At 53.9% G+C, this 26903-nt stretch overlaps 2 protein-coding genes across 2 annotated transcripts in view; one reads left to right on the top strand and one right to left on the bottom strand.

Annotated features, from left to right (window-relative positions):
* RXRG (retinoid X receptor gamma) overlaps positions 1 to 26903 on the bottom strand; it is a 150800-nt gene that overhangs the window by 97894 nt on the left and 26003 nt on the right. The window lies entirely within an intron of this gene.
* On the top strand, positions 2942 to 14727 carry LRRC52 (leucine rich repeat containing 52; the record flags this gene model as incomplete). Its single annotated transcript, XM_081026712.1, has 2 exons — positions 2942 to 3563; positions 14405 to 14727. The coding sequence occupies 2 exons, from the start codon at positions 2942 to 2944 to the stop codon at positions 14725 to 14727; spliced, it is 945 nt and encodes a 314-aa protein (XP_080882838.1).

Below are 26903 nucleotides of genomic sequence, written 5' to 3'. Positions count from 1 at the left end.
GGGGGAGGGCCCTCGGAGAGCAACATGGCTTGTTTTACAGGAAGGAAATCCAAGCTCTAGGAGGTCACAAAGTCACACTGTCCCAGAGTGACACACCTGGTATCTCGGTTGTCCCCTTAGCTCCATGTCACCCGCCTTTTCCTGTTACAATAGCAAGGGCTGTGCCCACCTGTCTTTGGATCAGCTGTTTGGAGGCATGTGGGCACCTGAGAGGGCTCGTTAAGGTGGGAAGACAGTGTCTCTATCAGATCCAGCTAAAACAGGAGCCTGTACACGACCGGACGGGTGGAGATTGAGCTGATACCAGGGGCCTCTCTGCACGCTTGCTGCCGGCACGATGGGGCAGAGGCCGGCTGATAAACGGGCTAATAAAACAGCCCGCTGGGGACAGCAGGTTCCATCCCTGCAGCCATCGAAAACGTGGCGCTACACAGTGTCTCAGAGAAATGGGGGTGCCCTCCTACTGCCTCAGGGAGCGGTGCCGGAAACCTTCCCATTGTGAAGGAATCTGGAAGTCCGAAGGAGAGTTGGACATTACCTAGTCCACCTCCCTCAATAGATGAGAAAAATAAAGCCCAGGGACATTCAGCAACTCGACCAAGGGAAACAGCCTAGCCTGGAACTTCCCAAAGCAGGATCCATGAAATGATAGCTTCCTAAGAGGTTCCCTGAAAAACCTTTGTTAGGCTCAAGTCGTCTGGGAAAGGCTACATTCTCTACTGTCCCTTATCTAGCCCACTCATTCACCATTTAACAAATGTTTACTTAGCGTCAAAATGAGGAGCCCATTTTGGGGGACTAAACGGCAAAGCTGAAACCAGCCCCTGGGTGTTCAGACTTTGGGACCAAAACGCACACAGCTACCTGCTCCAGAAATACACCCAGCCAATGAATGTGGGTCAGTGACGTCAGGTGTGCTGACCTCATCTGAGGCTTTTCTAAGTGGGATCTCTTGTAATCATATGGCCAGACAGGTAAGCCTGAGCCTGAAGCTACTGTCTCGAGAAAGCTCATCTACAGGAGGGGGCTGGAAATGAAATGGGGCCACCTGAAGGCATAGTCCCCAAGGAAAGGAAGCGTCAGAGAGAGGGAGAAAGGCAGACAAGGTGGAAAGTCCGTCAAATCATTCCGCGAGCCTTGGCAGGCCAGTCAGCGACCAGCTCTCGTCACACACACACAGCCCACAGCCCACTCCGGGTTTAGGGTCCCTACCACCCCACCATCTAAGCCCACACCCTCGGTCCACCCCCAGAGGAAATGAGGGCCTCAGAAATTAATTCTGATCCAGGTTGGCCTGTACCAAGGCCCTCTCCTGGGCAATCAATCACGTAAGATCTAGCAGGGCACTCTTTTTTTTTTTTTAATTATAGAGAAAGGGTGACTCCCCTATCAATAGAATCCTGCTCCAATTAGTACAGTTACCATGTGGGTCATTATTTTAAGTGTTTGAATTTTCTAATTACAAAAGGTCACTTTCAATTTGGTCAACTCTCCCAAGTCACCATCTTAATTCACGGCCAGTCAGTCGCCCAAGAAATGCTGAGTAAGCAAACACAATCGGGCATTGCTAACCAGCCACAAACGCATTGGCGTTGTTTAATTTCTCTCTTGGCAGGCAAGCGAGGAAAGGGAACAAACCATGAGAGACATTCACACATCATCCGTTCAATAAATATTTATTACCCACCAGGCGCCAGGTACTGTGTTAAGCTAAATACAGGTTCCATCACGTTATTAATATTCACAGCCAAGTTAGGTAGGAATGTTTTCAAGAATAAAATCCTATTTTCCCCAGAATATAAATTTTAATTCTTGAGATGCTTGTTCTTCATGTCGGCCCTATGTGCTGTCCTCGAAGAGTGGATGACACCCCCTAACTCTTAAGGGGCTCTCCGTCTGTCGCTCCCAAAGACTCCCTCCCTTCATCGGCCAGGTAGCTAATGAACAAGAACTCACCCCAGAAGCACTGGAGAGGCACTCACTATTTTAAAAGTCCTAGGAGAATACAAATGGTAAGAAATAGTTCATAGCGTCACACTCAGAATTTTTTATACATTTGGGTTTTAAGGGGCGTCGCTTATACTTGTTCAAATGTTCTTTTTAAAACACCAGCACATATATATGCTCCCACGCAGAAAGGGTCGTGTGCGAACTTAGAGTGGCAAGACAATCTTAGAGTTGCCCCTGATCAGACGAACTCCGCTTGGCTCATTCCGAAGGAGGCTCTCCCTTTCCCATCGTCTCCGACAACACTAAAAATAATACAATACAGTAGCACCTGTCCAAGGAAAAGACCCAGTCTGAGAATGGACCTTAAACGAGTCCCCTTGCACATCAGACAAGAAAGGGGTTGGACTGGAGACTTCCAAGGTCCCTCTGTGGCCTGTGGGCCTATGGGGTCCAATCTAACCTAACCCTCTGCATTGGAGAACCGACACACACACATGGCCCAAGGCGGGCCCCACCCCCATGCTGCCGACACCCCCAGGGATGGCCAGCTTAGCTAGACACACAAACAGCCCCACACCACCCGGGAGGGGCGAGAACCCCCTCCCTCAGCCAGGCACTCTCCTGGGGCTGCTGACATCACAAAGGGGGCGACTGGCTACCTCACTGTCATGTGGCTGTCCCCTGGCTCTCCTTCACTTGCAAACGCAGGGCAAGGGCGAGACCTTTCAGAGCCGCCAAGTGGGCAGGCTTCCAGCAGCAGGCGGAGTGAGCGATCGGCTGAGCCACTCAGCCAGGCGCTGGGGCACCGGCCTCGCGTTTCAACGTCTGTTCAGTTCTCCTGTAATGGAAAATTGCTTTGAACAAAGCTAGAGTGTTACAGTTCTTTCCAGCACCCCACCCCCGCCCAGGCAGCCTTCTGATCAGAGGGACAGCGCCCGCCCGCCTGCCCGCAGAAAGGTACAAGAAGGGAGTCGCTCCGAGGTTCCCTACTATGTCCCTCGCTTCGGGCCTTGGGCCCGGCTGGTTACTCTTCTCCTTTGGAATGGGACTGGTGTCGGGGTCAAAGTGTCCAAGCAACTGTCAGTGCCAAGCCCAGGAAGTGATCTGCTCGGGGAGGAAGTTAACTGAGTACCCCCCCGACATCCCCCTGGACACCCGGAGGCTCTACCTGAACGACAACAGCATCACGTTTTTGCCAGCGATGAACCTCGGCCTCCTCAGTGACCTTGTTTACTTGGACTGCCGGAATAACCTGATCGGCGAGGTGATGGACTACACCTTCGTCGGGGTCTACAAACTCATCTACCTCGACCTCAGCTCCAACAAGCTGACCTCCATCTCCCCATACAGTTTCTACGTGCTCAGCAACCTGCTGCAGCTGAATATCTCCAATAACCCTAACCTGCTGTCTCTGAGCAAGCACACCTTCGCCAACACCAGCTCCCTGAGGTACCTGGACCTCAGAAACACCGGCCTCCAGACCTTGGACCCCACCGCCTTCCAGAACCTTCTGACGCTGCAGACCCTGTACCTGAGCGGGAACCCATGGAAGTGCAACTGCTCCTTCCTGGACTTCACCATCTACTTAATCATGTCCCATCTGAACTACCCAGGTGAGGGCGTGACTGGGTTTGGGGAGAGGATGTGAGGAGTAGCCACAGCGGGTCCCAGAAAAGGTGACGTCCAGAGGTGGTGAGGATGGGAGGGACCCCTGCACACCTGGGATAAGCGGTGGGAAGTATTCCTCCTGCTCTGAGGCCCAGCCTTGGGCTGGCTGCACACACGAGGGGGACCAGGGGAAAGTTCTGGAAGAGGGCTTCGCAGAGCAAGTTCCCATCCCAAACTCGGCGCTAGCTCGCTGGCTGCCCTGGGGGAAGCCTCAGGTTCCGGATCCACAGTGGGGACGATAATATGGCCAAACAAACGGAGTTGTTGTGTCAACATAAAATGGTGTGTGTGGAAATGGTGAAGGACTAGCACTACAAAGAAAGACAGCGATATAGGGACACGGTATTCCACGGGTAAACTATTTTCATCTGTCAGTTCAGTGACCGAATGTTCCCAGGGTCTAAAAGGGAATTCAGTCATTCACAGGCAGTTGAAAATCCACTAGTACAATGTATAGAAGAGGAAGTTTGACAGAGATGGAAGGAGCGCCTGGACAGTGAGCGGGGGAGGAGAAAGGAGAGGAGAAGGCTTCTGATAGCTCATTTGTCTTCAGGCTGCCAGCCTCCTCAGACCGGAGAGGATGGCATGAATGAGGACGATGGGCCGCCGGGCCCACGGTGTCCAGCAGGGAGGTGTCAATCTGACAGGCACATTCTCGAGTCTCACCTGGTAGATTTCCAAGCCAGTGGCTGCCACTCGCTCCACTGTCGCCACCCTCTGCCATGGGGCCTGCGGCATCCCGACACCTCATCCCTCATCCTTCGGACAGGTATAAGAATAGAACCAACCTGCCCAGGGCTGTTGTAAGGATGAAATGAGAAAATTTACGAATTGCCTTTCGCATTAAGCCTGGCACACCATAAGCATTCCATCAACGAATGGTTGGCAGACGTAGAAAGACAGAGGGTACGAAGGGGGTGGCAGACGCCAGTCAATGCTCTGGGACAAGCAGTGGGCGTCAGGGAGGCTCAGGCCACGTGGTGTAAGAGGACACGCACTGTCCAGGAAGCACACTGTAGAGCGGCACGTGGGAGGTGGGCAGCAGGTGCCAGGGCTCTCGTCCATGAGAAAACGGGACAGAGGGAATCTTGGGGGGCGCTGGGCACTGGACAAGCTACGAACACAGGAGAACAGACCCTGGAGAACAAAACCAGAAGCCCAGATCGAGGCCTGGTTTCAGCCTGCGCCTTGAGACTCGGGGCTTGGCCAGCAGCAGCCAAGCGGCTGTTCCTGACTCTGGAACTGAAGTCCTACGTGAAGCCCACCCCTCTTCCAGAAACAGGTGCCGAGATGCGGGTGGTGGTCTAGAGCTGAGGGCAAGGCGGCTGGGAGCCCCGGGGGGCGGACATGCCTGGGACGAAGAAGCCACCCGCGTGGTGGACTCGGGGGTCGGCAGCTGGGACACCTGTGCCCCAGCACTTCACCTGCTGCCTCCCACTGGGCCAACACAGCCATCGAGATTCGGCCCTCGGTCCCCAAAGGGGTGGGGAACCTGCAAACATACCTGAACTCCTGGCCAGAAGGACACAGGCGCCCCTAAACCTATAGCAGCTCTTGCCTCAGAGGGAGCAACGAATTCTTGGGAAATCCAACCAGCTGAGATTAATTCTGCGACACTGTGGAAGCTTGAAGGAAGCCAAGGTCCGGGAAAGAAATGGAGACGTCATAAAACAAAAGGCACGAGGGCAACACTCTGTCCTTTCTCTGTCACCTGGGGGCCAAGTTCGCCCCCACCCCCCACCCCACCCCCGTGGAGCAGCTGCAGAGGGTGTTTCCTTCACCTGATTCAAGCCACGCGACACTGAACAGGAACAGCGGAGCCTTCCCGTGTGGGCACGAGATCTGCTGCTCTTACCAAAGGCCTTCATTAAGCAGACCCTCCAGTGCAACGCTCACCAGGTGCCTTGAAAACCATCAGGTTCTCAAAGAATTCACGTGCCCACTTTCCAAACTCGAATGGAGGTGTCTTATAATGTGCCAGTTGCCAGGGGTGATCTAGGTAGCCCTGATCAATACAAAAATAAAACAGACCCATAGGTCACATTCCTGTGGGGCGGAGGTCAGCAGATGGAAGGACTAACTCCTGGCTGGAACCCTAATTTTCCAGTCATTAGTGCTATTGGAAGGTGAAGCGGCGCCTGAGCTCTTCCAGGACAGAGCGCCCCGAGACGCCCAGGGCTCAGCTCCTGGACACACGGACATGGCCTCCCACGGTCCCTCTATCCAGTGCTGCCCAGGGAAGTGGGCTGCATCCGTGCTGCCCAACACAAGTGGCAGCTCATTGACCTCCTGAAATGTGGCCAGTGCCACTGAACCACTGAAGCCGTAATTTGACTTCATTTCCATTCATTTCAGTGGCCACACGCGTGGCTAGAGGCTGCCCCACTGGTCAGGCCCACCTTTTCCTACCGGGAGCTCAGGCTGCACGTCAGCGTCCAGCCTCCTCACAGCGTGGAGGCCGCCTGACATCCCAGCTCGGTGCTCTCCCCCCAGGGCCACGGGCACGTCTCGGTCCTTTCGGCTGACACATGACTTTGTGCTCATTAGATGTCCAACATTGTCTGACAGTGTTGGGGGGCTTTCCTCCCGGAGGAAGAGGTCATAATTCCTGTCTTTACTAAGACAATCTAGGGACATGAGAGAGAAAATACAGTTGCAAGCCAGAAACATTCTCCTAGCCCCAGCAGTGCCACCGTGTGATTTCGGGCAGGTTGTTTCCTGAGTCTCACTTGTCCTTGCGATAAGGGACGAGGGTTAGGTTCTCTCTAAGGCCCTTCTGGCTGGCAGTCTACGGACCTAACTAGAAAGAGAAGATGCCCTCCAATGAGTGAATGGTCAGCAGACAGGGTCCCAGATGAGCCCGTGGGTGACGGGTCAGTGCTGAGCTGGAGTCCCTGGAGATGAGGGCTGGTCACATAATTAAGGAGCACCATGAGGGAGCAGGCAGCCTCTCACTGCCCACCTCCCATCCTGAGCACCATCTGCTTGATTAGGGCAACCCCTCCCCCCCGGGGACTCAGTGTCCCGCTCTGTCCTCCCAGGCCTGCCCGGCTCACCCAGCAGTTCTCAAACTCAGATGAGCACAGGAACCCTCGGCCCCCATGCAGAGAACTGTCATGCAGGTGAGCCTCAGGCCACTCAGACCCCTGTGACAATGGCCATGCCACACTCAGACCCCCATGACAATGGCCATGCTACACTCAGACCCCCGTGACAATGGCCATGCCACACTCAGACCCCCGTGACAATGGCTGTCTAGACCCACAGCGGCTACTCCAACAGTGAATGAATTGATGTGCACTGACATGGTAGTGGCTAATGTTTGGAACCGTCTTCCTCGGGGGCATGTGACAGGAACCATGAGAACTCAGAAGGTGACAGGGATGGGAGTGGGGGTCATTTCAGGACGGAGGGTCCCCGTGTCAGTTCTTATATTGGTCCTTAGGCAGACCTGCTTGAGCTGGGGTCCGGGCAGGAGGCGTGGGGACACAGCCCCTCAGGGCCACCTGCAGGAGCAGGCGTGTTCATTCGTGTTCATGCGTGTATGTGCTGCTTCAGGCCCAAGTCATTCTGAGGGCAGCTCAGGCAGAGCGCAGCTTAGCTTCATCCTGACGTTACGTCATCCTGCATTCAGTCAGGGCTGCTGTAACCGGCCAACAGCCGCATTTCAACCCACCAAGTACAAAGTCATCCACTACTGTGCCAAAGCTTCAATTTCCAGGATGAATTCTGGCCCTCGCTCTCGTCCATTGCCAGCCCATCTCCTCCATCAGGGAAACTGCAGTAAAGGCCAGAGGCCAGACAAGGGCAAAGCTGGGCGTAGACACTTCCAAGGCTGTGCTCGGCTCTGCCAGCGTGCGTCTCCCACCTCCCTGCAAACAGCCTGGCCCGTGGCTCCCTCGTGCTGAGAGCCAGAGCGGCGGCCTCGGGAGGCGGTGAGGGGCTGAGAGGGGCTGAGAGGGGCACAGCTGTGCTGGCTAGAAGGGTGGGTTAGCAAGCATGTGCGACTCACGAACGGTCCGGGAGCGTCTCCCTAACTCAGCCCAGTTGGGACCCCTGACAGCAGGCGATCTGAGGCTCCTTCCAGCTCAGACGTGCCAGCCTCTATGCCAGGCCCCGGGGACCCTGCACCTCTCAGGCCTCTGGAAGGCAGCAGTTTATGGAGCCAAAGCAGCCAGGGTCGGTTCCCTCATCTCTCGAGGTGCAGAGCTCCCCATCCCGGAGGGAACCCAGCAGGGCATGGGTGCAACTAGAAAGAGAAACGGGGATCAGCCAGGAAGGGCCTTTGGGTGATTTTCTGGGGAGCATGCAATGTATCCTGAGAAGCTCTGGGAGGCGGGCGACGGCCCCTGTGGGCACTGAGGCAGGAAAGGATGGAGGCCGAAGGCAGCAGTGTGGACAGCAGGTGTAGACAGGTCAGAAGGAACCACAGAGACGGTAGAAGCAACAGGACTTGGGACTCACTAGACCCTGCGCTCCCTTTGGAAACTTCTGGCACAATTCTAAGTGATTCACAGATTTGTAGTAACTTACCATCTGTCTTCCCTGATAGATACGAAGCCTTATGAGAGCAAAGGGCACATCTGAATTTTCAGACATTAGCACAGGGCCTGACACAGAGAAAATGCTCAACATTTGAGTGAATGAGTAAATAAATGAGACGTGGAAAATAAAGGAAGGCGAAAGTCAAGGACAGCCCTGAGGGCTTTGGCTTGGACAGAGTGGGCGCTGCACTGTGATGAACAGGGTAGGAGGAGCTTGGGGGAGAGGCCACATCCCGCCTCCAGCGTGCCGAGTGGCAGCCAGTAAGCAGTTGGATGTTCCAACCTGAATTCAGAACAAGGGGCACAGAATATGCATTGAGGACAAAGGGTGAGATCAATCGGGGAGAACTGAAAGAGTGGTGGGGCCAGGTCACAAGCTTTGGGGCATGCCAACATGCTGAAGGGTCGAGGAAGAAGGGGAGCCAGGGCTGGTCCTCTGGGCAGGAGCAGCCAGGGAGGAAAAAGGAAGTTAGAGAAGAAGGGGAGATGCATGGAGGCTAAGAGGAGAACGTTCCAACGAGTGGAAGCAAGTCAGATGAGACCTGCAGCGTCCCTAAGATTTAGCTACCAAGAGGTCCCTGGTGTCTTGGGATGGTTCCAATGAGAAGATGGGACAGCAGTGGGTCCCGGACTGACCGGTAAAGAGGAGTAGAGGAGACAGTGTAAACCCTTCTAGGAAGCTTGGCTGTGGCCGAAGGAGCGAAGGGGATAGAGGGGAAACATTTAGAGGAAGTGTTTTTAGAAGAGAAGAGAACCCAGCATGTGCTTATCTGCTGAAGGAAGGAGTCGATTCAGGGCAGACACGGGGCAGGGGTAACTCTGGGCTGAAGCCCCAGGAGGCAGGGCAGTCTCCAGGCCCGTCCAGGGTGAGCCTTGAACGGGGCTGCAGAGAAGGGAGTGAGGGTGAGCTCACCTGGGGAGGGGAGGAGGCCGAGGGAGAAATAGAATCGAGGGGCCCGTCCCACAGTCCCTAATTCTCTCTCGGTGATGGAAAAGACAGAGAATGGCTCCACACTCAGGAAAGCACACAGCTTCACGTGACGCTTCTACGAATCTCCTGTAGCACCAACCCACTTAGGTGATTATAAAACATCCGTCTGTTCTGGACAAAACCCAGAGAGGCCCTGCGTGCAGAATCCCGCTTCTTCTAGAAAGTGACTCTTCCTAGAAGAGTCACTGACCAACTGCATGGCTTTGAGCAACAGTTTCCACGAGACCCAGCTTCCTGATCTGGGAAATGGACATAAAATCGTACCTATTTCTTTGAGTTGTGATAATTAAATGAAATAGCTCATGTCCATCCCAGGAAGACAGCTGGGTGAGGAGGGAAAGGAGCTCAAGGTCGGCAAAGGTAGAAACCAAAGCCAGGGCTCTAGGTGCTCAGAGGACCATGTGTGAGGGTCCGAGAGGGGTCTTGCTGGCCAGTGGCTTGGGGCTGCTCTGCGGCCCGACGTAGGTTCCCCTCTGGGCAGCCGTCTCTGGATGTACCATCTGGAGGCCACCATTCGTGCAGCAGACATAACAGCGGTCCCTTCCAAGTCCAGCCAGGAACTGGTCCTAACAGCCAAGAGCTTAAGGGCCGTAGGAGGTGAGGACACTCAGTGAGCTCCACTGCGTGCCAGGCCCGAGGGCTGCGAAGGACAGACAGCCTGCTACCAAACAGGGAGTGGGGGAGGAGAAGAAGAGGGACCTTTCCACGTACTCAGGCATCCTCACCTGCACCCCATCTGCCTTCACCCTCGTTTCCTCCACTGCAGTCTCAGAGGACAGAAGATGTCCTTCCCAGTTCAAGGCTGACCTTCCCTGTATCCTCTGGGACCGCCTGCTCCCGTGTCCTCTGGGACCGCACCCCCTTAGCTCACTGAGTCCCCCCAAACTCCCACCGGGTAAGCAGCGATTGGTGTCTGCCTCATGTTGAGAAGTCCAGGGTGACACCCGTGGCCCTTCGGCTCCCCAGGCCCTTTCCTCTAGCTGAGCATTACATCAGCAGCATTCAAAACAAATAACATTTAATTCATTCGACAAACCCACGTGCAGCTCTAGTGCGTGTGAAGCACGATTCTAGGTGCTGGACACACAACATGCACAGCAACCCAGACCTCCAAGGAGTTCACAATCCAGTGCGTGGAGACAGGCAACGCGCAGGTGGTAAATCTACTTCCCTGCAAACACTAACTTAGCTGGAGAAAACCAGTAAGAAGGAAGACAAAGTCCCATTCATCTCATGAGGTCCGACACGCTAGGGCCCACTGAAAACAAACAAGAAGGTCAGGCCTTTCTCTGGGTTCGAGGTGGAACTTTCACGACGTACTGCACACGCTGATCAAAACCCGTGTTTGGTCGCAGTGAAAAGAGAGGGAAGTTTCCACGTCTCACCCTCTCACTCCACGCGGCCACTGCGTGCAGGTGAGTGAGCACGCTGGTGCAGGGGCTCAGAGCCGCCCGCTCCTCAGGGAGGGGAGCCCCAAAGACCCCACAACCGTGGTCCCTTCGACAGACCAAGAAAAGGGGCAGTCCCTTTTAAAACCACCACGTTCAAGCTTGTCCTCTGACAGGGAGGTGCCCAGGGCTCCCGCACTAACGTTTCTGAGCCACAGAAACTCTCGCCCCTTCATGCACCTGCTTCTGCCTTGCGGGTGTTCCACTGGGGAGCAACGTGCTACGTGTGGAGATAAACAACGGGGTAGTTTATGTTTCCTTAGGAACTACTTGCAGGAAGAATTTAAACATTAATGACACTTGTAATCGTACCTGGGAGCTTTAACTGGGGCAGATGCCCTCAGCCCGTGGAATGGGGCTGGGAGACGGGCTACGTGGAGCCGAGTCACCTGTCTGTAATGGGAGTGACGCCCTGGAGTTCTGCAGTACTGTTAGCCCTTCTCCAGAGGCGGGGAGATGAAGCAAGCCAGAGAGGGAATAATTTATAAACAGTGTATTCGTTCTGTAGCATGGGAATAATTCAAACGACCCAGTGGGGTGGTCAAGAGTGGAGGTGGATTTTGTGAAGCACCTTCAGGCACTCCAGAATCAGTAGGTGGGTCTATAACCCTCCAAAGCCATCATACCAGACTAGGAAGCAAATGGATAATTAACAAGCTCACAGAAAGGAAATAATAAAACAGAAGGCAACAAAGTAGAGTGAAAAAGACATAAGAAAACAAAGAGCTAATCTAAATATATCAACCTAACATACTGTGTTAATGGACGGGTCACAATACAAGGTTTGCTAGATTGTGGAAAACAAAAGCCAGCTATGTGCTGCTTACAAAAATATACCTTAAATATAGACTCATTGAAAGATTAAAAGTAAAAGGATGGAAAAAGATACACAATGCAAACACTAACCCCAAGAAATTCGACATAGCCATACCACTGTGATCAAACAAAGCAGACTTTAAGGCAAGAAACATTACTCGAGATGATGAGAAAGGGTAAGTCTCTCAGGAAGAGGTGACAGTTATAACTTCCTACGCATTTAATAACTTAGCTTCAAAATATGTAAAGCAAAAGTTGACAGAACTACAGGGAGAAGTAGACAAATGCAGCATCTTGCCTGGTGACTAACACACATCCCCCAAAAGTCATAGACTAATAAATAGTAACTAAGAGACAATAGCTTTGAAAAAGTCAATGAAGGCACAAAAGATGAAAACGTCAATACAATATAGAAGATTGCTATAAAACCGCAACCCAACTGATATCCATGGCACAATGTACTCAACAGAGACGGAACACGTTTTTTTCCGTGCACGTTCCAGACTGACTAAAACGGACTCTGTGCTCAGCCACAGAGCAAATTCTCACTACATTTCGAAGGACTGAAATCAGAGAGCACGTCTCTGACCACATTAGACTTCAACCAGGATTCAATAATGGAAATGTTACTGGAAAAACCCCAAATACGCACAAGTCAAGTGAGTCTCTCAAGGAATCATAGGTCTTAGCAAGAGAGGCTGATCAGACAGGGATTACACCTTGAAGAGCTCAAAGTCTGTCTTGGCGGGGAAAAGAGATGCACCCCTTTTCTGGGAAATCACCACCACGCAAGGCAGAATGTAGGTGCCCTAACAACGTCCAAGGAAATGCTACAGATGAGATCAGGGTGGGGACAGTCACGTGTCCTCTGAGCTACTGGGGTGAGGTGGCAGAGGGAGGGCCCCTGGGAGTAGGTGCATTTACACTTGACCTTGAAGGATAGAAAGGAAGTGATCATGCAAACATGGGGGGAAGCGGCATCTGATGGAGAAAGAGCAGTGTGACAAAGCTGGCTGCAGACCGGGGCGGGGTGTAATCAAGGGACTGGAGCTGGGAGTGCTGAGAAGCCAGGTGGGGAGGCAGGAGGAGGCAGACGCTGAAGGCTCCCGAGGCCAGGCCAGGTGTTCTGGAGGGGGTTCTGAGACCCCCAGGGGAGGTGAAGGAGGGCTGGGAGCTAGAGCGGTGGGAAGAGCCATGCCTGTGGAAGGGGAGTCCGGCAGGAGTGTGTGTGTCCCGAGCCGAGCGGAGCCGGGGAACCAGGAAAGGTGGAGACAGGGAGTCCTGCTGGAGGGAGAGCTGGCATCTCCGCAGTACAGGGAATGGGGAGGGGAGACGCTGCCGTGGTAAAAAAGCCCAGGCCTCCCTCCCCACCGCCACCCACACCCCTCACTTAAGAGCAGCCTAACAATGCATTAAAATCACTGCCTAATTGCTCCTTTCAAGGTAATACTCTAAAATGGGGAAATGTGTGTTTAATGTTTAGTCTCATCTCTGCCGCCCGATCCCCAATTTGAAAGCCAAATCTTTTTAAAAATAGAATGAGACAAGCCCCCCAGACACAGCAAGACCCTCAGCAACCCACGTTTTCCTTTCTCGGGCCTATGTCTCTGTCTAACCCACGTCGTTTCTCTGGCAGTTCAGGCAGGTGACCCAGGCCCTCTCCAGCCAGAACTCTCGGGCAGTTACCGGGGCCTCCCCTGCGCCCCACCTGCCCGAAGCCCCTGAGATCAGCCAGGCTAACTGAGAGGTCTGGAGGGGGCACTGTGTTTCTGCCCCTTGAGAGCAGCCTGAAATGGAGGCCCAGGCCCCACCGCTTCCAGCTCATGAGAGCGCTCGGTGGGTCGGACCACCTTGAGGGCCAGTGTCCACACTCGGTCCAGAGAGAGGCATCTTTGTCTCCTTCCCCCTGTAATCACTGCGAGCAGTGGGAGTGACAGCCCTGAGCTGGCTTCCCTTCTTGTCTACGGCGCCCCCCACCCCACCCCAAGACGAGTCCTCCCAGCGTCACACATTGGAGCCATCTTCCCGGAAGTAACAAACAATGGCACTGCAGTCGCTCTGACCCAGAAGCCAGGTGCAGGGGACAGGCTCCAGCGTGGGCAGGAGCTAGTGCTCAGCCTGTCAGCTCTTTCCGGCCAGCCAAGCCACTGCCTCTTCCCCCGTCAGCTCACTTCGGTATTCCTTCCTCCCCTTCTCCTGCTTCTGGCTCCAAGCCAAACCTGATTCCCCACCTCCTTGGCCACCAAGGAGAGCAATGCCCTCCGCAGGCTGCAGTTTCTACCCTAACGGTCAGGGGAGGCTTCTCTCCACACCAGCTTCCATGTGTGGAAGAACTGCCACATGAGTGGAGAACTCCTTCCGGGAATAGCTGGCTCTCCCCTGACCCCCACCCATTTCTCCTGGGTGTGGAGTGGGGGGCGCACAGAAAGCACACCATAGGTATTTCCAGGAAAGCTTGTTCCTCCCAAAAGTCAAGCCAAGTGGTATGGGACGCCCTTGGGTGGGTGGCCTTCGTGGGCCCCGGCTGGGCCCAGGCACAGGAGAAGGGGGCAGTGGGGCCTGGCGGGAGAGAGGGGATGAGGAACAGTGGTGGGGGCTGTGGAGCGTTGACCCTCCATGGCGGTCTTGCTTAAGCTTCCCAACTCCCAACATGGGGGGTTTCCCTCTGGTTCCATCAGGACCCTTAAGAAGCAAAGCCCCTTTTCAGAAGGTGACCTGCATGCAGCTAAGGCTGGGGTGCCATGTTTCCCGAACCTTATTGTGCCCACGGGTCACCTGGGGGTCTTGTGAGGATGCAGATTCTGACTTGGGAGGTCTGGGGCGGGGCCTGAGAAGCTGCATTTCTGACGAGGCCACGTGATGCCCATGCCGTTGGCCGCCAGAGCACGCCTGCGGCAGAGAGAGCCCAGACGGCCTCTCAGGGTCCCCTGCGGCCCGCAGGACACCGGGCCTCCCACCGTTTCAGCACTCTGCCTGTTTCTCCTCAGATGACCTCAACGCCACGTGCGCGGAGCCCCAGGAGCTGGCGGGGTGGCCCGTCTCACAGGCTGGGAACCCACTGCGGTACATGTGTATTACACACCTGGACAGCCGAGACTACATCTTCCTGCTGCTCGTCGGCTTCTGCATCTTCGCGGCGGGCACCGTGGCGGCCTGGCTCACCGGTATGTGCGCCGTGGTCTACCAGAACACCAACCGCAAGTCGAGCGAGACTGAGGACGAGGACGAGCATGGGCAGCGGGTGGTCAGCAGTCACATTTTCCAGAGCAGGGCCAACTTGGGCCACGACGGCTTCCCGCAGCTCATTTAGTGGCCAGAGGCCAGGGTCGCGGGCCCTTCCCGGGCTCCCGCTTTCTCCCCTCCCTCCCACTCCCACAGCTGTCCTAGAGATTAAAGCCTGTTAGTAAAATAAATAAAAGGCTTGTTGGCCAGTCCACAGGCTGCTCCCTTCCCGCTTGACCAGCCCCTGGGCACTTCAGGGGTCTCAGCAGGAGGGCACAGAACCCAGTCCAGAAAGGCTGTGGGGTCTAAGTGCTGAGGGAGCCCACCCCCCCAGCCAGCCAACTCCAGTTTGAGGATGCCCTGCTCTGCCCTTCTCTAAGTGCTGTCCAGGGAGCCCCAGAAATACACAATGCAACATCCACCTTCCAAGAGCAACAACTCGGGGGGAAATGAGAGTGAAATGAACCAAGAGGAGAGAAGCACGACACAATGACAAGAGCTGACCTGAACGGAGTATCCCCGAGGGCCTTCGTCCCGCTCCAGGTCACCCTGATCACAGCGGTCCTACAAGAGCGATACGCGTGTACAGTGACAGGCTGAGGCCTGGGCAGGTCACACAACTGACTGAGGTCACCCCAGTGGTCAGCGGCACAGCCTCCTGAAGGCCACATCCTTCCCGTCACAGGAAGCTGCCTCCCCAGATGTTTAGCAACATCTCCAACAGCTGGGCAGTGAGCCCAGGACAGAAGGAGGGAGGCCCGCGGAGGTGGCCCCCACTTCCTGGGTCCTTACCCAGTGCCCAGCATCAGACCCAGCCTTACACACTTGTTCTCACCGGGTTAACCCTGACAACCAGATAGGATACCCTCGTTTCCCGAAGCTCAGAGATGCCAAGCAACCAGTCCAAGACCAGACAGCTGACAGGAAGCAGAACAACTGCTGGGCCCCAGGCTGCCTGCCCCCCAAGCCCGTGCTCCATGAGTTAAGAGCCACTGTCTTTCTTGAACTGCTGAATGGAACGGCCAAATCTACACAGTGTGGTCCAGCTCTCAGGAGCCTGGCCGGGCCTTATTCCCTGGCCGGGAATACAGAGTTGGAGGGAAGGAAGGAAGAGAAATCATGTCAGAGAGAGAAGCAAGGCCAGACCCTGCGGGGCCTCAGCTATGCCTGTGTCACTCGGGATTAGGACACGCTGTGCTGCAGGTGACAGACGAACCCCAAAGTTTTACTGGCTGAGCACAACCAAGGCTTACTTCTCCCTGGCGTGATGGGCAATGTCGGAAGGGCAACCGTCCTCCCTCCCACAGCTCCAGCACCTGGAACAGGCCTCCAAGTTTCCTGCAGAAGAGAGAAGAGATGCAGTGGGTGCAGAGCTCTTCACTGCCTGGGCCTGGTAATGACACGTCACTTCCACACACATTTTATGTGGCCCCAGCCTGACGGCCAGGAGATGCAGTCTGTGTGCCAGGAAGACAAAGTGTGTGTGTAGCCCACCATGCTAAGGAGTCTGCGCTTTCCCCGGGGGACCCAAGACACACTCGACAGTTTTAAGCGTGAGCATCACACGGTTTAATGTGTGCTTTAGAAAGCTCCCTTGGCTGTATGGTGAAGGAGAGACTGGGGGACGGGAAACAAGGGGACCAGCATTATTGCAGTATGTGTGGAGGACATGAGGGTGACAGGGCAGGGACAGTGGGAACAGAGACATGGATGAATTTCAGGGTTATGTCGGAAGCAGAGTGGACAGAATTCCATGAGTGGACAGGGAGGCAGGATTGGGAGGAAGAGGGCGCGATTAAGGGAAGGCCCACGTTTCTGACGTGGACGGCCAGTTGGCAAGAAGCAGTCACTGAGGCAGGGAGAGCCCTGGGGAGCTGGATGTCAAAACTGGCCAAAAGATAAAACATGGGGCACGTGTGTGGGGGTGGGGCTGGAGGGGTCACCCCTTACTCTGTGCAGTGGAAAGTGGATACAGTGCCTCAGACTGAAGGATCAGGTCAGAGCAAGCCACGCGTGCTCTCTGACGATATCAAAACACTCAGGCAGTGTCAAGCGCCGGCCTCTGGAGGAGGGAAACACATGGGGAAAAAGGATGGAAGACCGCGGTTTTTCATTACAGACTTTGTAGGACTACAACTATTTATGTGTGCATGGATTTGATAAAAATGAGTGTTTTTTTAAAAAAAGAAAAGACTGTCTGGTCTGGCTGTTGCGCCCTTACACGGCGGGGTGTCCACCGTGATTTCAAAGGGCGACATGCCGCCCCGGGTGTCCCTACGTGCTGCTGCCCTCCTTCCTCATCTGCACAGCGGCCTGAGCCTGATGCCCAGGGACAGCGGGCAGGGCTTCCTCGGAGAGACCATGTTTGGCCTCCACCTTGAAAAGTGACAGGATTTCGCAGAGCCAGGAGCACTTCCCGTGGACGGCGAGCAGAAGCGCGTTGCAGGGCAGAGCGGTGTGTTCTGGGCATGCTCGCAGGTGGGCCCCGCAGAAGCACACAGTGGCATCTGAGGGACGGGCTGAAGTGACTGCCGCCCGGAGATGAGGTCAGTCAGGTTGCTAATGAAACTCTGGGGCAGTGTCACCAAGTGAGGCCCATGGGCCACCTGCCTCGGGGTCCTCAGGACCTCTCGGTGCTTTAAAACCCTCTGGAGGGGTTGGGGCCATAATCTGCATTTAATATCGTGTGGGTGAAGCTCGGGCACGCTGATATTTCAGAAACACTGGTCAAGCATGAGGAGATAAAGTCCTGGCATAAGGTAGTGACGGTGTGAACGGGAAAAAGGAAATGGTCACCAGACCCGGGCCTCAAGGGCTGCAAGGGTCTCAGCTGGTCAGGATAAGTGGTCCCACTGCCCACAAAGCAGCGCTTAACAGCTCCTGGCCCTCAGCTCCTGCCATTCTTCCCTCGCTCAAAGGACCCCACTTCCCACAATGTGGAGGAAAGTACTGACTTCTCGTTCCAGCTTTTCCACTGTGTGTGTGATCTTAAGAAGTCACTTCATTGCTTGGGTCTCAGTTTCCTCAACAGTAAAATGGGGTGATTAGACGTGATTATCTCCAAGGCCTTAAGTCTCACCTGAAAACAACTATGGATAATATCCAGAATATACAAGGAAGTCCAGCAAATCAAAAAGAAAAAGACAAGAACCCCAACTGAAATAAATGGCCAAGAACAGAAATGGGCACTTTATAAAACAAGAAACACTAACAAGCACAGAAAGAGGTGCTTAACACTAATTAGAAACCAGAGAAATGCAAATTAAAACAATAGATGTCACTGTACACTTGTTAGATTGTTGAAAAGTTGCAAGTGGACAATGTCACATGTTGGCAGGGACGTGGCCTAGGGGACCCTGGTGCATTGCGGAAGGGATGTGTCCCGCCAGCCCGGAGCGGTCTGGCCCGGAGTGAGTGCCTGCCCTGCCACCCAGCAAGTGCACGCACTTGGGGCGTATCCCACAGAAAGCATCACACGCGCCCACAATGGAACACACAACACCCACTGCACTATCCCGTGTAGTGGCGGGAACTGGAAGAGTGCCTGGGTGAAATGGATAGAGTGCTACGGAATGGTTACAAGCAACTAACTACACGTGTGTGTGGCAACACGAAGGGATCTGAAAAAACACGCTGCTGAGTGGGGGAAAAGGGACAGACAGAATGAGAACTGTCTGGGACCCTGGAAACCCTCGAAACACACAGGAAAAGCCAAAGTCCCCTCCGCGATCTGCCTCCCCGCCACCACCACTCTCTACCTCACTGACGTCATCTTCCACCAGCGCCCCCACCACTCACTCCATCCCAGCCTCACTGGCCACCCTGCGGCCGTTAACACACGTGGGGCACCAATGCTACAGCAGAGCCTTTGCACAGGCTGTTCCCTCTGCCTGGAACTACAAGCCCTCAAAATCCCCCGGGCGCACGCGCACACACGCTCCCCCTTTCACATACACACACACACTCGCTCCTCCTTACCCTGCTCTATTTTTACTTTAGACAAGAATCAAATGTAGTAAGTAAGTACATTGAACAGTAGTCTGAAAGGTAAGAAGTGATCTCCCCACCCCCCTCGCCCACCGGGATTAAACTCTGAGAGGGCAGAAGTTTTTGCCTGTTGTGGTCACGTCTGTCACTTTAGCACCGAGCACAAAGCCTGCCACAGAAGAGGCACTTCCTAGATTTCTGCTGACAAAATGAATGATTGCAATGCCACACCAGTTACCATCCACGTGAAGTGAATGGGGCGCGGGACTGAAGGTAAAGGGGATTCAGTAAGAGAGGAGCTTGGAGGGGAAACGAGGACAGGGAGCCATGAACTGAGGAGAAGGAGCAATTCCGCCTGTGTAGCCAAGGTTAACAGAGGCGGTGCCGGGGAAGCAACGTCGGGGCACCTCCTGCCCGGGTCCACTTTCCTGCCAGGCGTTTGCCTGACTGTGGGAGGGACCCTCTGCTCCGTCCACACAGCTGCCATCTCTGAGATTTCAAGGGGGCACGAGGGCTGAGGGTGTGTACAGTCCCGGGGACCACTGTCCACGGCTGCTCCCCACACCCCATCCTCACACACACGGCCCAGCTGGGGAAGAGAGGCCTGGGCTCCACACGGAACGGCACCCCACGGGGTAAGAGTGAGCTCCCACCCTCAGAGCCTCTGCACAGCTGCGAGACGGTACTGCCCGCTGCAGGGATGAGAGAACCAGCTTTCCCAAGGTTATCGGCCGTCCTGCTTCACCTGGCCAGCCCCCGGCAGGATGTCCAGCAGCCAGGCACCCCAACATCATGTGTCGGGTTTTCTCTCCCCACTTAGTCTCCCTTGCTGCACAGAGCAAAAGACTTCTATGTTAGGGAGATGAACAAAATGCACTTTTCCAAATTTGATTTTGCATGATTCTGCCACGGGTTCTTTCCTGGGGTTTACTCCTCTTCCTCTCTAAGATCCAAGTTCAAAACCTATGGATTTGTTCCAGGCTGTCTGAAAGCTCGTGTCGGAAAACAAGGCCAAACAAATCATCTGTTACTATTAAGACGGTAAAAGGATTATCCGTTCTTTGCAGCAGCCAGACACTGGCCATCAGCTCTGGCAATAACAGCCCTGATGCTGCTGACAGGTGTGGGGGGGAACACTGGGAATGGGGGACAATCGGAGGGCAATGCTAAGTGTTTGATGGGTCAGATCAGGAAAGGGTGCAGGTTAGTCGGTTTCTTAAGCAGGGCAGTGATTTAAGCCAAGAGACTACCATTTAAGATCAATATAAAAAAATAAAAAATATTTTTTTTTAAATAACAGTCTGCTCTCTGACTTGGGGTCCCCTTGGCTGTCACTCCCTGTACTCACTGAAGTGACTGTGGGCTCATTTCCAATCAGCGACGTAATGAGATGTGGCCCAGTGCTTTGAGCAGGTCTGCTTCAGAAGTAGGGAGTGGCTCATGTCCTTCGTCGCGCCCCTGAACTTGGCCAGGCCGATGCCCACCGAGGACCTCCAGCGAGCCCTCTGCACGGCAGTCCCATGCAGGCCCACAGGGCAGCCACTGTACCCTGAAGTCTCCTGGAGGAGCCCCCACCCCGCCCCCCAGGCTACCAGGATCCAGTGATCTCCTTTGGCTGATCTAGTCCTAACCTCTCACCCCCACCCAACAAACAACAGGCGAAGACTCCACCATAATGGTTATGTGTTACCTACACGGTGAGCTTCTCAGAAGCTGTATGGACCTGCAACACGTTATAATCTCTGTGGTTCTCACTTCCCCTCGAGTTAAATGGGGATTAAACTCACTTAGTGGCTCTGAAATGTAGAGCATCTTTATACAAAGGGCCTCACACAACCCCTGGTACAGAGAAGGCCCTTGGAAAATGGTACCTTCGGGGAGAGAATGAGGCACCTTAGCACTGACGCATGAGAACCGCCCTTTGCAGAGGGGTCTCAGGAGACGGAGGCACCTTACACCTCCCAGCGGCACCCCCTTAAGGCATCCATTCCCTCGCTCTGGGCCCGCAGGGCTTCGTTAGGAAAAATAGTCTGTGGACAAGAGCTCTGGTTTCCCTTCCGCCTCCAAAGTTTTATGTTTGTGATCATGGGGTTGAGTCTAAAAGAGCTCTATAAAAGCAGAGAATTTTGGTTTTTCTAAACCTTACAGAGGGCTTCTACACAGCTTTATTTAAGATCAAAAGAATATATATATATGTATATATATATATATATATATATATATATATATATATATATATACATACATATACATGTATATATTGTTTATAAAATGAGACGTAACTCTGCCCTGAGCCAGTCACATCCACAAATCACAACATTACAAGATGCATTCTCCACACAGACATATATGCAAATAAGCACTCGCAGCTTCCAGAGGCTGGGGAGTGGGCTTCAGCAGGAAGACACCAGGTGGGAAGGCAGGAGAAGGACATTCCCAACAGCAGGAAGCCTGTGCAAAGCTCCTGGGGCAGGTGGGGGCAGGAGGCGACACATTTGAAAACCAGATCTCCTCAGCACAACAGCACAAACCCCCAAAAAGGCTTTGATTATAAGTCCTGTGCTCCAAACACTACAAATCATTGCGGAGAGGAATTAAAGAAGATCTAAACAACTGGAAAGCCATTCCATATTCATGGCTCAGAAGGCTCAGTGCTGTGGAGGTGGGAATTGTCCTCCAAATTGACTGACAGGCTGAACGACACCCAAAAAGCCCAGAAGGCCTTTTGCAGAAATTGACAAGGTGATTCTAATACTTACACAGAAATGCAAAGGATGCAGAGTAACCACAACAATTTGGAACAAGAAGAACAAGGTTGGAGGACTCCGTCTTCCTAATTGTAAAACGTGTCATAAAGCTACAGTAATCAGGACAGTTTGTGCTTTCCTGGGCCTGGGCTGGGAGCGGGGACTGACTAGACACTGGCCCAAAAGATCTTTCTGGAACGATGGACATTGTCTAAAATTGGATGGTGGTAATGGTGGCACGGCCCTGTAAATGTACTAAATTTCATTGAATTGCACTCTTAAAACAGACGAAGTTTGTGGTTATATAAATCATATTGCAATAAACCTGGTTTTTAAAGGCTCTCAGTTGATTCCTCTGCAGAATAGCTCAGACAGGTGGAGGAGAAGGCCTGGCTCTCGCTCTTCTCTGGGAGGACACCTGAGCCCCTCAGCACCAGCGGTATGTCCCCAGCCACCCACCTGTATGAGTGGTGCCCAATCCCTCTGCTTCAGTGACTCTTCAGGGCCCCACTTCAGGTCTCTGGCAGCAAAGCTCACCTCGCAGAGTTATAAATACTTCAGGTCCGCAGGGAGCCCTGTCGGTCTCAGAGGTGGCACCAGGGACCCAGGACAAGGAAAACTCGATCCCTCGTGTTCGTGAACAGCCTGGCTGCAAGACAGTCTTAGACAACACACTGTCTCTTTCATGGCCCCTTAAGACATCCACGCTCTCTTAAAAGCTCATTCCTACAAGCTAGTGAGACCAATACCCAGAAAATCAGGCCGACAGCACGTGATTCGAGGGAAAGCCCATTGCCCAGGTGGTGGGTTACTTTAGAGAAGGGCGACCTGGGTTGTGTAATCAAACACCTGGTGAGCTTTCAAAATACACAGTACCTGGGTGCCAGCCACGGAAACCCGGATACCACTGGCCTGGAATGTGGCCTGGGCACCAGCATCTTTTAAACCCTCCAGGTGATTCTCCTGCAGCTGGAGGCCTGAGAATCACCAGTTTTCCAGGGAGACAGCTGTCAAAGCGAGGTCTTCCCTCTGTGACTGACTCGAAGCCTTAAAATGCACATCTCCCTGGATAGGACCTTCTTCCCGCTAACGGCTACGAGCTGCCACTGGACGCGGGCCCCAGGAGGGGTCACTGCAGTGTAGGTGCTGCCATTTGTCCCAGTTTATCCCAAACGAGCTCTTGTCGAGTGTGTTGATCTGGACCTTCTCAATCAGGACGCCCAAAGAAGAGCAAGTGCTAATAACGTAGCTGGGAGTAGGAAGGTGAACAAAGAAAGGGAGTCTCTGTGACCACATCAGGACTCGGGGCTCCCCTCCCCCAGGGCCCCAGAAGGGGGGACCCTGAGCCCTGAGCACAGCGTTAAATACAAAAGGCAGTCATCAAGCGTTAATCTCAGACCTGAGAATTTAGGACAGAGCGCCCTGCTGGCTTCAGAGGACAGAAGAGCTCTGTGGGTGGGGCAGAGCCTCAGAGACTTGCAACTGGGGACATGGAGAACCGATACAAATCAGCACCAGTGACAATCACCGCGAGAGTGTGACTGTCACACTTGTCACACTTGTCACACAGGCCCTCTTGTCTCCAGCATCCTTTTACTTAAACCTCACAACCACCTTAGGTGCCGCCTCTTACAGATGAGAAAATGGGGGCGTAGAGAGGGTTAAGAATGTGCCCAGGCTGAGTCAGCAGGCAGGATTCGAGCCCTGGTAACCCGACTCCAGAATCCAGGCACCCAGGCCAGGGCACAGACACAGAAAGCAATCCTCCACTCATGGGACATGAGCAAGGGATCCGGTGTGTGGAGAACGCTGTGCCGTGTCACCAGGCCCAGCAGAGAACTCTGCCCGACCGACCCGGACAAGCTCCATCACCCACCAGCCTGGCTCTGACATGCCACAAGAGAAAGGGGGACACCCCAGAGAGGAAGCCAGCTGCATCGGGAGAGTTAGATCCAAAGCAAACTAAAGTGGGATCCTTTGTCAGGAACGCAAGGTGAGAAAAGCATCTGAGGAGGTGAGCGTGACTGGGGAAGCACAGGGCTGGGATTCCCGAGGGGTGAGGTTTCAACAGCAGCCGTGAGACATGCCGAGAGCTGGGGACCCGCTAAGCGTAGGTCTGTGTGTGCTGCACCCACCCAGGACCTGCACACGTGCGTGAAGGACAGAGAGCTGGAAATGCACAGACTTGGGAGAAAATACACAGGGAGCCCAGATGACACGGGAGGTGGGGGCAAACCGCTGAGCACCGCCGCCTGGCCTGAATCACAGTTCTCCACATGCCTCGTGGTCCAGGAACAGAAAGCATTAGGGACCCAGGGTATGCTTTGATCCCGGGAGCATACACATGTGACACTCTGAAAAGCACGCGGCACTCAGCCCTGCCTGCCAGGGGCGCACGAGAGCGTGTGGGGGAGCCAGAGACCCCCCAGGAAAGAGACAGTGAGCGGTCCTTAGGAGTCACCCCCTCAGATCATGGGAACCCGATTTACAGAAGCCTCAGAAAAAAGAGGGCAGAGGAGGAGGGAGACAGGGAAAGAAAGGTAGAAAAGAAAGAAGAGAAGGCGAGAGAAAAAGAGAGAACCGAATTCATACACGAAGTTCATTTAAGATGAGGTTAACTGAAGTGAGATTCACATATCAGCTGCACCAGAAATGCCCAAGGTGCTCAGTAAGAAGACAGGCTCTCTGAAGCGGGGCCTGGGGCTGGGGGCTGCCACACGCCCCAGGCCCCTTGGGCACTCTGCGCCCGGAGCCGCGGTCTGTGCTCTGCCTGTGGCCAGTCTGCACGCTCAGCCCCCGGCTCCCACTGCTCCACCTCCCGGTACCTCCTCAGGTGGCCGCTCTCCGGCTCAGAACGGTGGTCCGTGGCGAAGTCGTGAGCCGTCAGGTCAGGATAAAACTACCCATGGCAGAGCCTGGGCGTCGGAGGGAGGCAGGTGCCGATTCAAATGCCGGCTCTGCTTCCTCGTAGCCGTGAGATTTCAGGCAAGTCACTTACCCCACTGTATATCAGCGTCCAGGCGCCTAAAATCCTCAGAGCACTGCTGGGGGCGGGGGGCCTCAGGCAGGACCCACGTCTCTCACAGCAGCCTTTCATTTGCTGACTTTTAAGACGGGACATCTGAGAAGGAGTCTTCCTAACAGATTGCCTCACCTGGCCTCAACGGGCGGGGAGAAAGTGCCCTTAAACATTTCATCTGTTTGATTTCACGCCTTAGATAGTTCTTCTGACATGCTTGGCCACCAATCCTACGCACATGCATGTCGCTACCACACACACACGCACACGCACGCACACACACACACACACACGCACCCCTTTTGATTCTGGTAAATTCAGACCCATCCTTCAGGATCCTGCTGAAGCTTCTCCTCCACTCTGACACCGTCCCAGACCCGCGGCCGTGCCCACGTCACCCACGCCCACTTCCGTGTCTGCTCACAGAACCTGAGTGAACTCCCAAGTCTGCTCTCACCGCACTGTGGTGACAGTTTCGCGGGTCCCTGGTCCCCGAGGAGAGACACCTGTCATCAATCTTTGTGACCCCAGCACTGACTCTCGTGCCTACTCTGCAGCAGGTACTCCATAATCTGCTAATATGTTCCATATGTAAAATATGAAATCATGAAACTGGGTTCGTTTTTAAGTGTAACTTACCCGTAGCATTGTTCTCAAAAGCGAGTTTAAGTCAGGGGGAAAACTAAGCGCACTAGCTTAGTTTGTTTGTTTTTAGTCTGAATCCAAATTACGCAGCTTGATCCCCGTCGTTGTTCATTAGATTTGGCTCTGAATTACAGGACCCATCCTCACCAGAGGAAGGTTTGCCTCCATGGAAGATCTTAAGAAGACTGACTGTGAAGGCAGAACAACCAACACTGTCCAAGGAGAAGACTCTACGTGAGGCGCTGCAATGCGGCAGGAAGAACACGTCCCACAACACAGGGTCTCCCGGGATCTCCCAGGTGCTGACCTGCTGCTGGGCTCACAGGTCGTCTCCTGCTGTCTGCCCCTTGACCAGAGTTCTGACGCAAGAGGCAACTGCCACATCTCTACCGGGGCACGACCCAAGCTTGCCCTGCTGTCCCAACCCCAAACTGCCCCCGTTATGAATCACTGTCCAGGCCCTTTTCCCGCCACTTCCTATGACTAAGTAAGTATCCCTTGTCATTCAAACCGTTAATGGTCACGTTTCAAACTTCTACTCAAATAATAGCTACCATTATATCGAGTGGTTCTCTGTGCCAGGCGTGCTCACAGAGGATTTACATACACTCCATCACCATAAATCCCAACGACCCTATCATAGAGGTCCTAAAAGTACTCGCTTTACACCAGTAACTTAGTAAGTGACGGAGCCAGGCGTGACGCCAAAGCCCACCTTTCTGGGCATATTAAATATTCACACAATACTCTGTGGATGAGGTGTTATTATTCCCATCTCACAGGTGAGGAAACCAAGACTTAGACGTAAGACTTCTCAGACTAATTCCAAATGGTTTATGTCACTCCAGTTACTCACGTCTCTTCAGCGGAGTGCTGGTGGCCATTTGCCAACACACACAAGATGGCAGCCAACCAGGAGGAGGGCAGAGCTGAGAGGTGGGGACAGACGGGCGCGAGAGGCACAATCCAACCTCACCATTATACCCATGGTCTTTCTAGTCGCATGAGACATGAAACTGCAATGTATACGTTAGTTTGATTTGGGTTTTTACCTGTTGCTTGCAGCCCAGAGTCCTATCTGATACACAATGAACACGGCAAGGTGAGACCATACAGAAATGTGGGTGACTTTCTGAAAACCCACACAGTTAAGTCTATTCATCCAAATGAGGGCAGTTCCTTTCCAAGGGGCCATCTTAGGGGAAAGAAAGTTGCAAGTAGGTAGGCAACCAAAGTGGGGACTCGATGTACTTACGGATCACAGCATTTGTCATCAGTGTGGGTCAAGCCCTGGGCAGTATTTCGGAAGGAACAGTGTACATCGTTTTGCAACCCTACTTAGTTCATGTTGCAGAAGGAAGTTCCTCAAGGGACAAGAAAGAAAAGAATTTGCTTCTGTTCCTCCTCAGACTGCAGGCTTGCTCTCTCTCGGGACGTCCGTTCTGGACTCTGGAATATAACCAGGGAGTAATCAGCTTCCTACCCCTGAACTAACAGCCTTGAAACCAGCAGATAAAATACCAATTCTCCGCCAATCAGACCGGCTGTCCCCAGGCAGGTCACGTGCCCGAGTCCGGCTTTGGCCTCAGATTTTCCTGCCCCGGCCCTGACTGGACTGGGTCTCAGTGGATTCTATCCCGGGACAAGGTCAGCGGTTCGGCGAGGCAGTACACTTCCATACCTGGTCCATGACTCATGGCCAACACTGCTACCCAGACTGTTCCTCCAGTGGGATCGGGTCATAAGACCACGCTTACCACGCGCGGCGAAATGGGGAAACTGCAAAAATTCCTCCCGTTAGAGTGGTGCTGTTTCTTTCCCTGGGCACTGAAGGATAGTGGTGGTCATTGTTCAATTATGGAAGGA

This window comes from Rhinolophus hipposideros (genome assembly GCF_964194185.1).
Source record: "Rhinolophus hipposideros genome assembly, chromosome: 19".
NCBI classification, from domain to species: domain Eukaryota; kingdom Metazoa; phylum Chordata; class Mammalia; order Chiroptera; family Rhinolophidae; genus Rhinolophus; species Rhinolophus hipposideros.
This window is presented reverse-complemented; position numbering and strand designations above follow the sequence as displayed.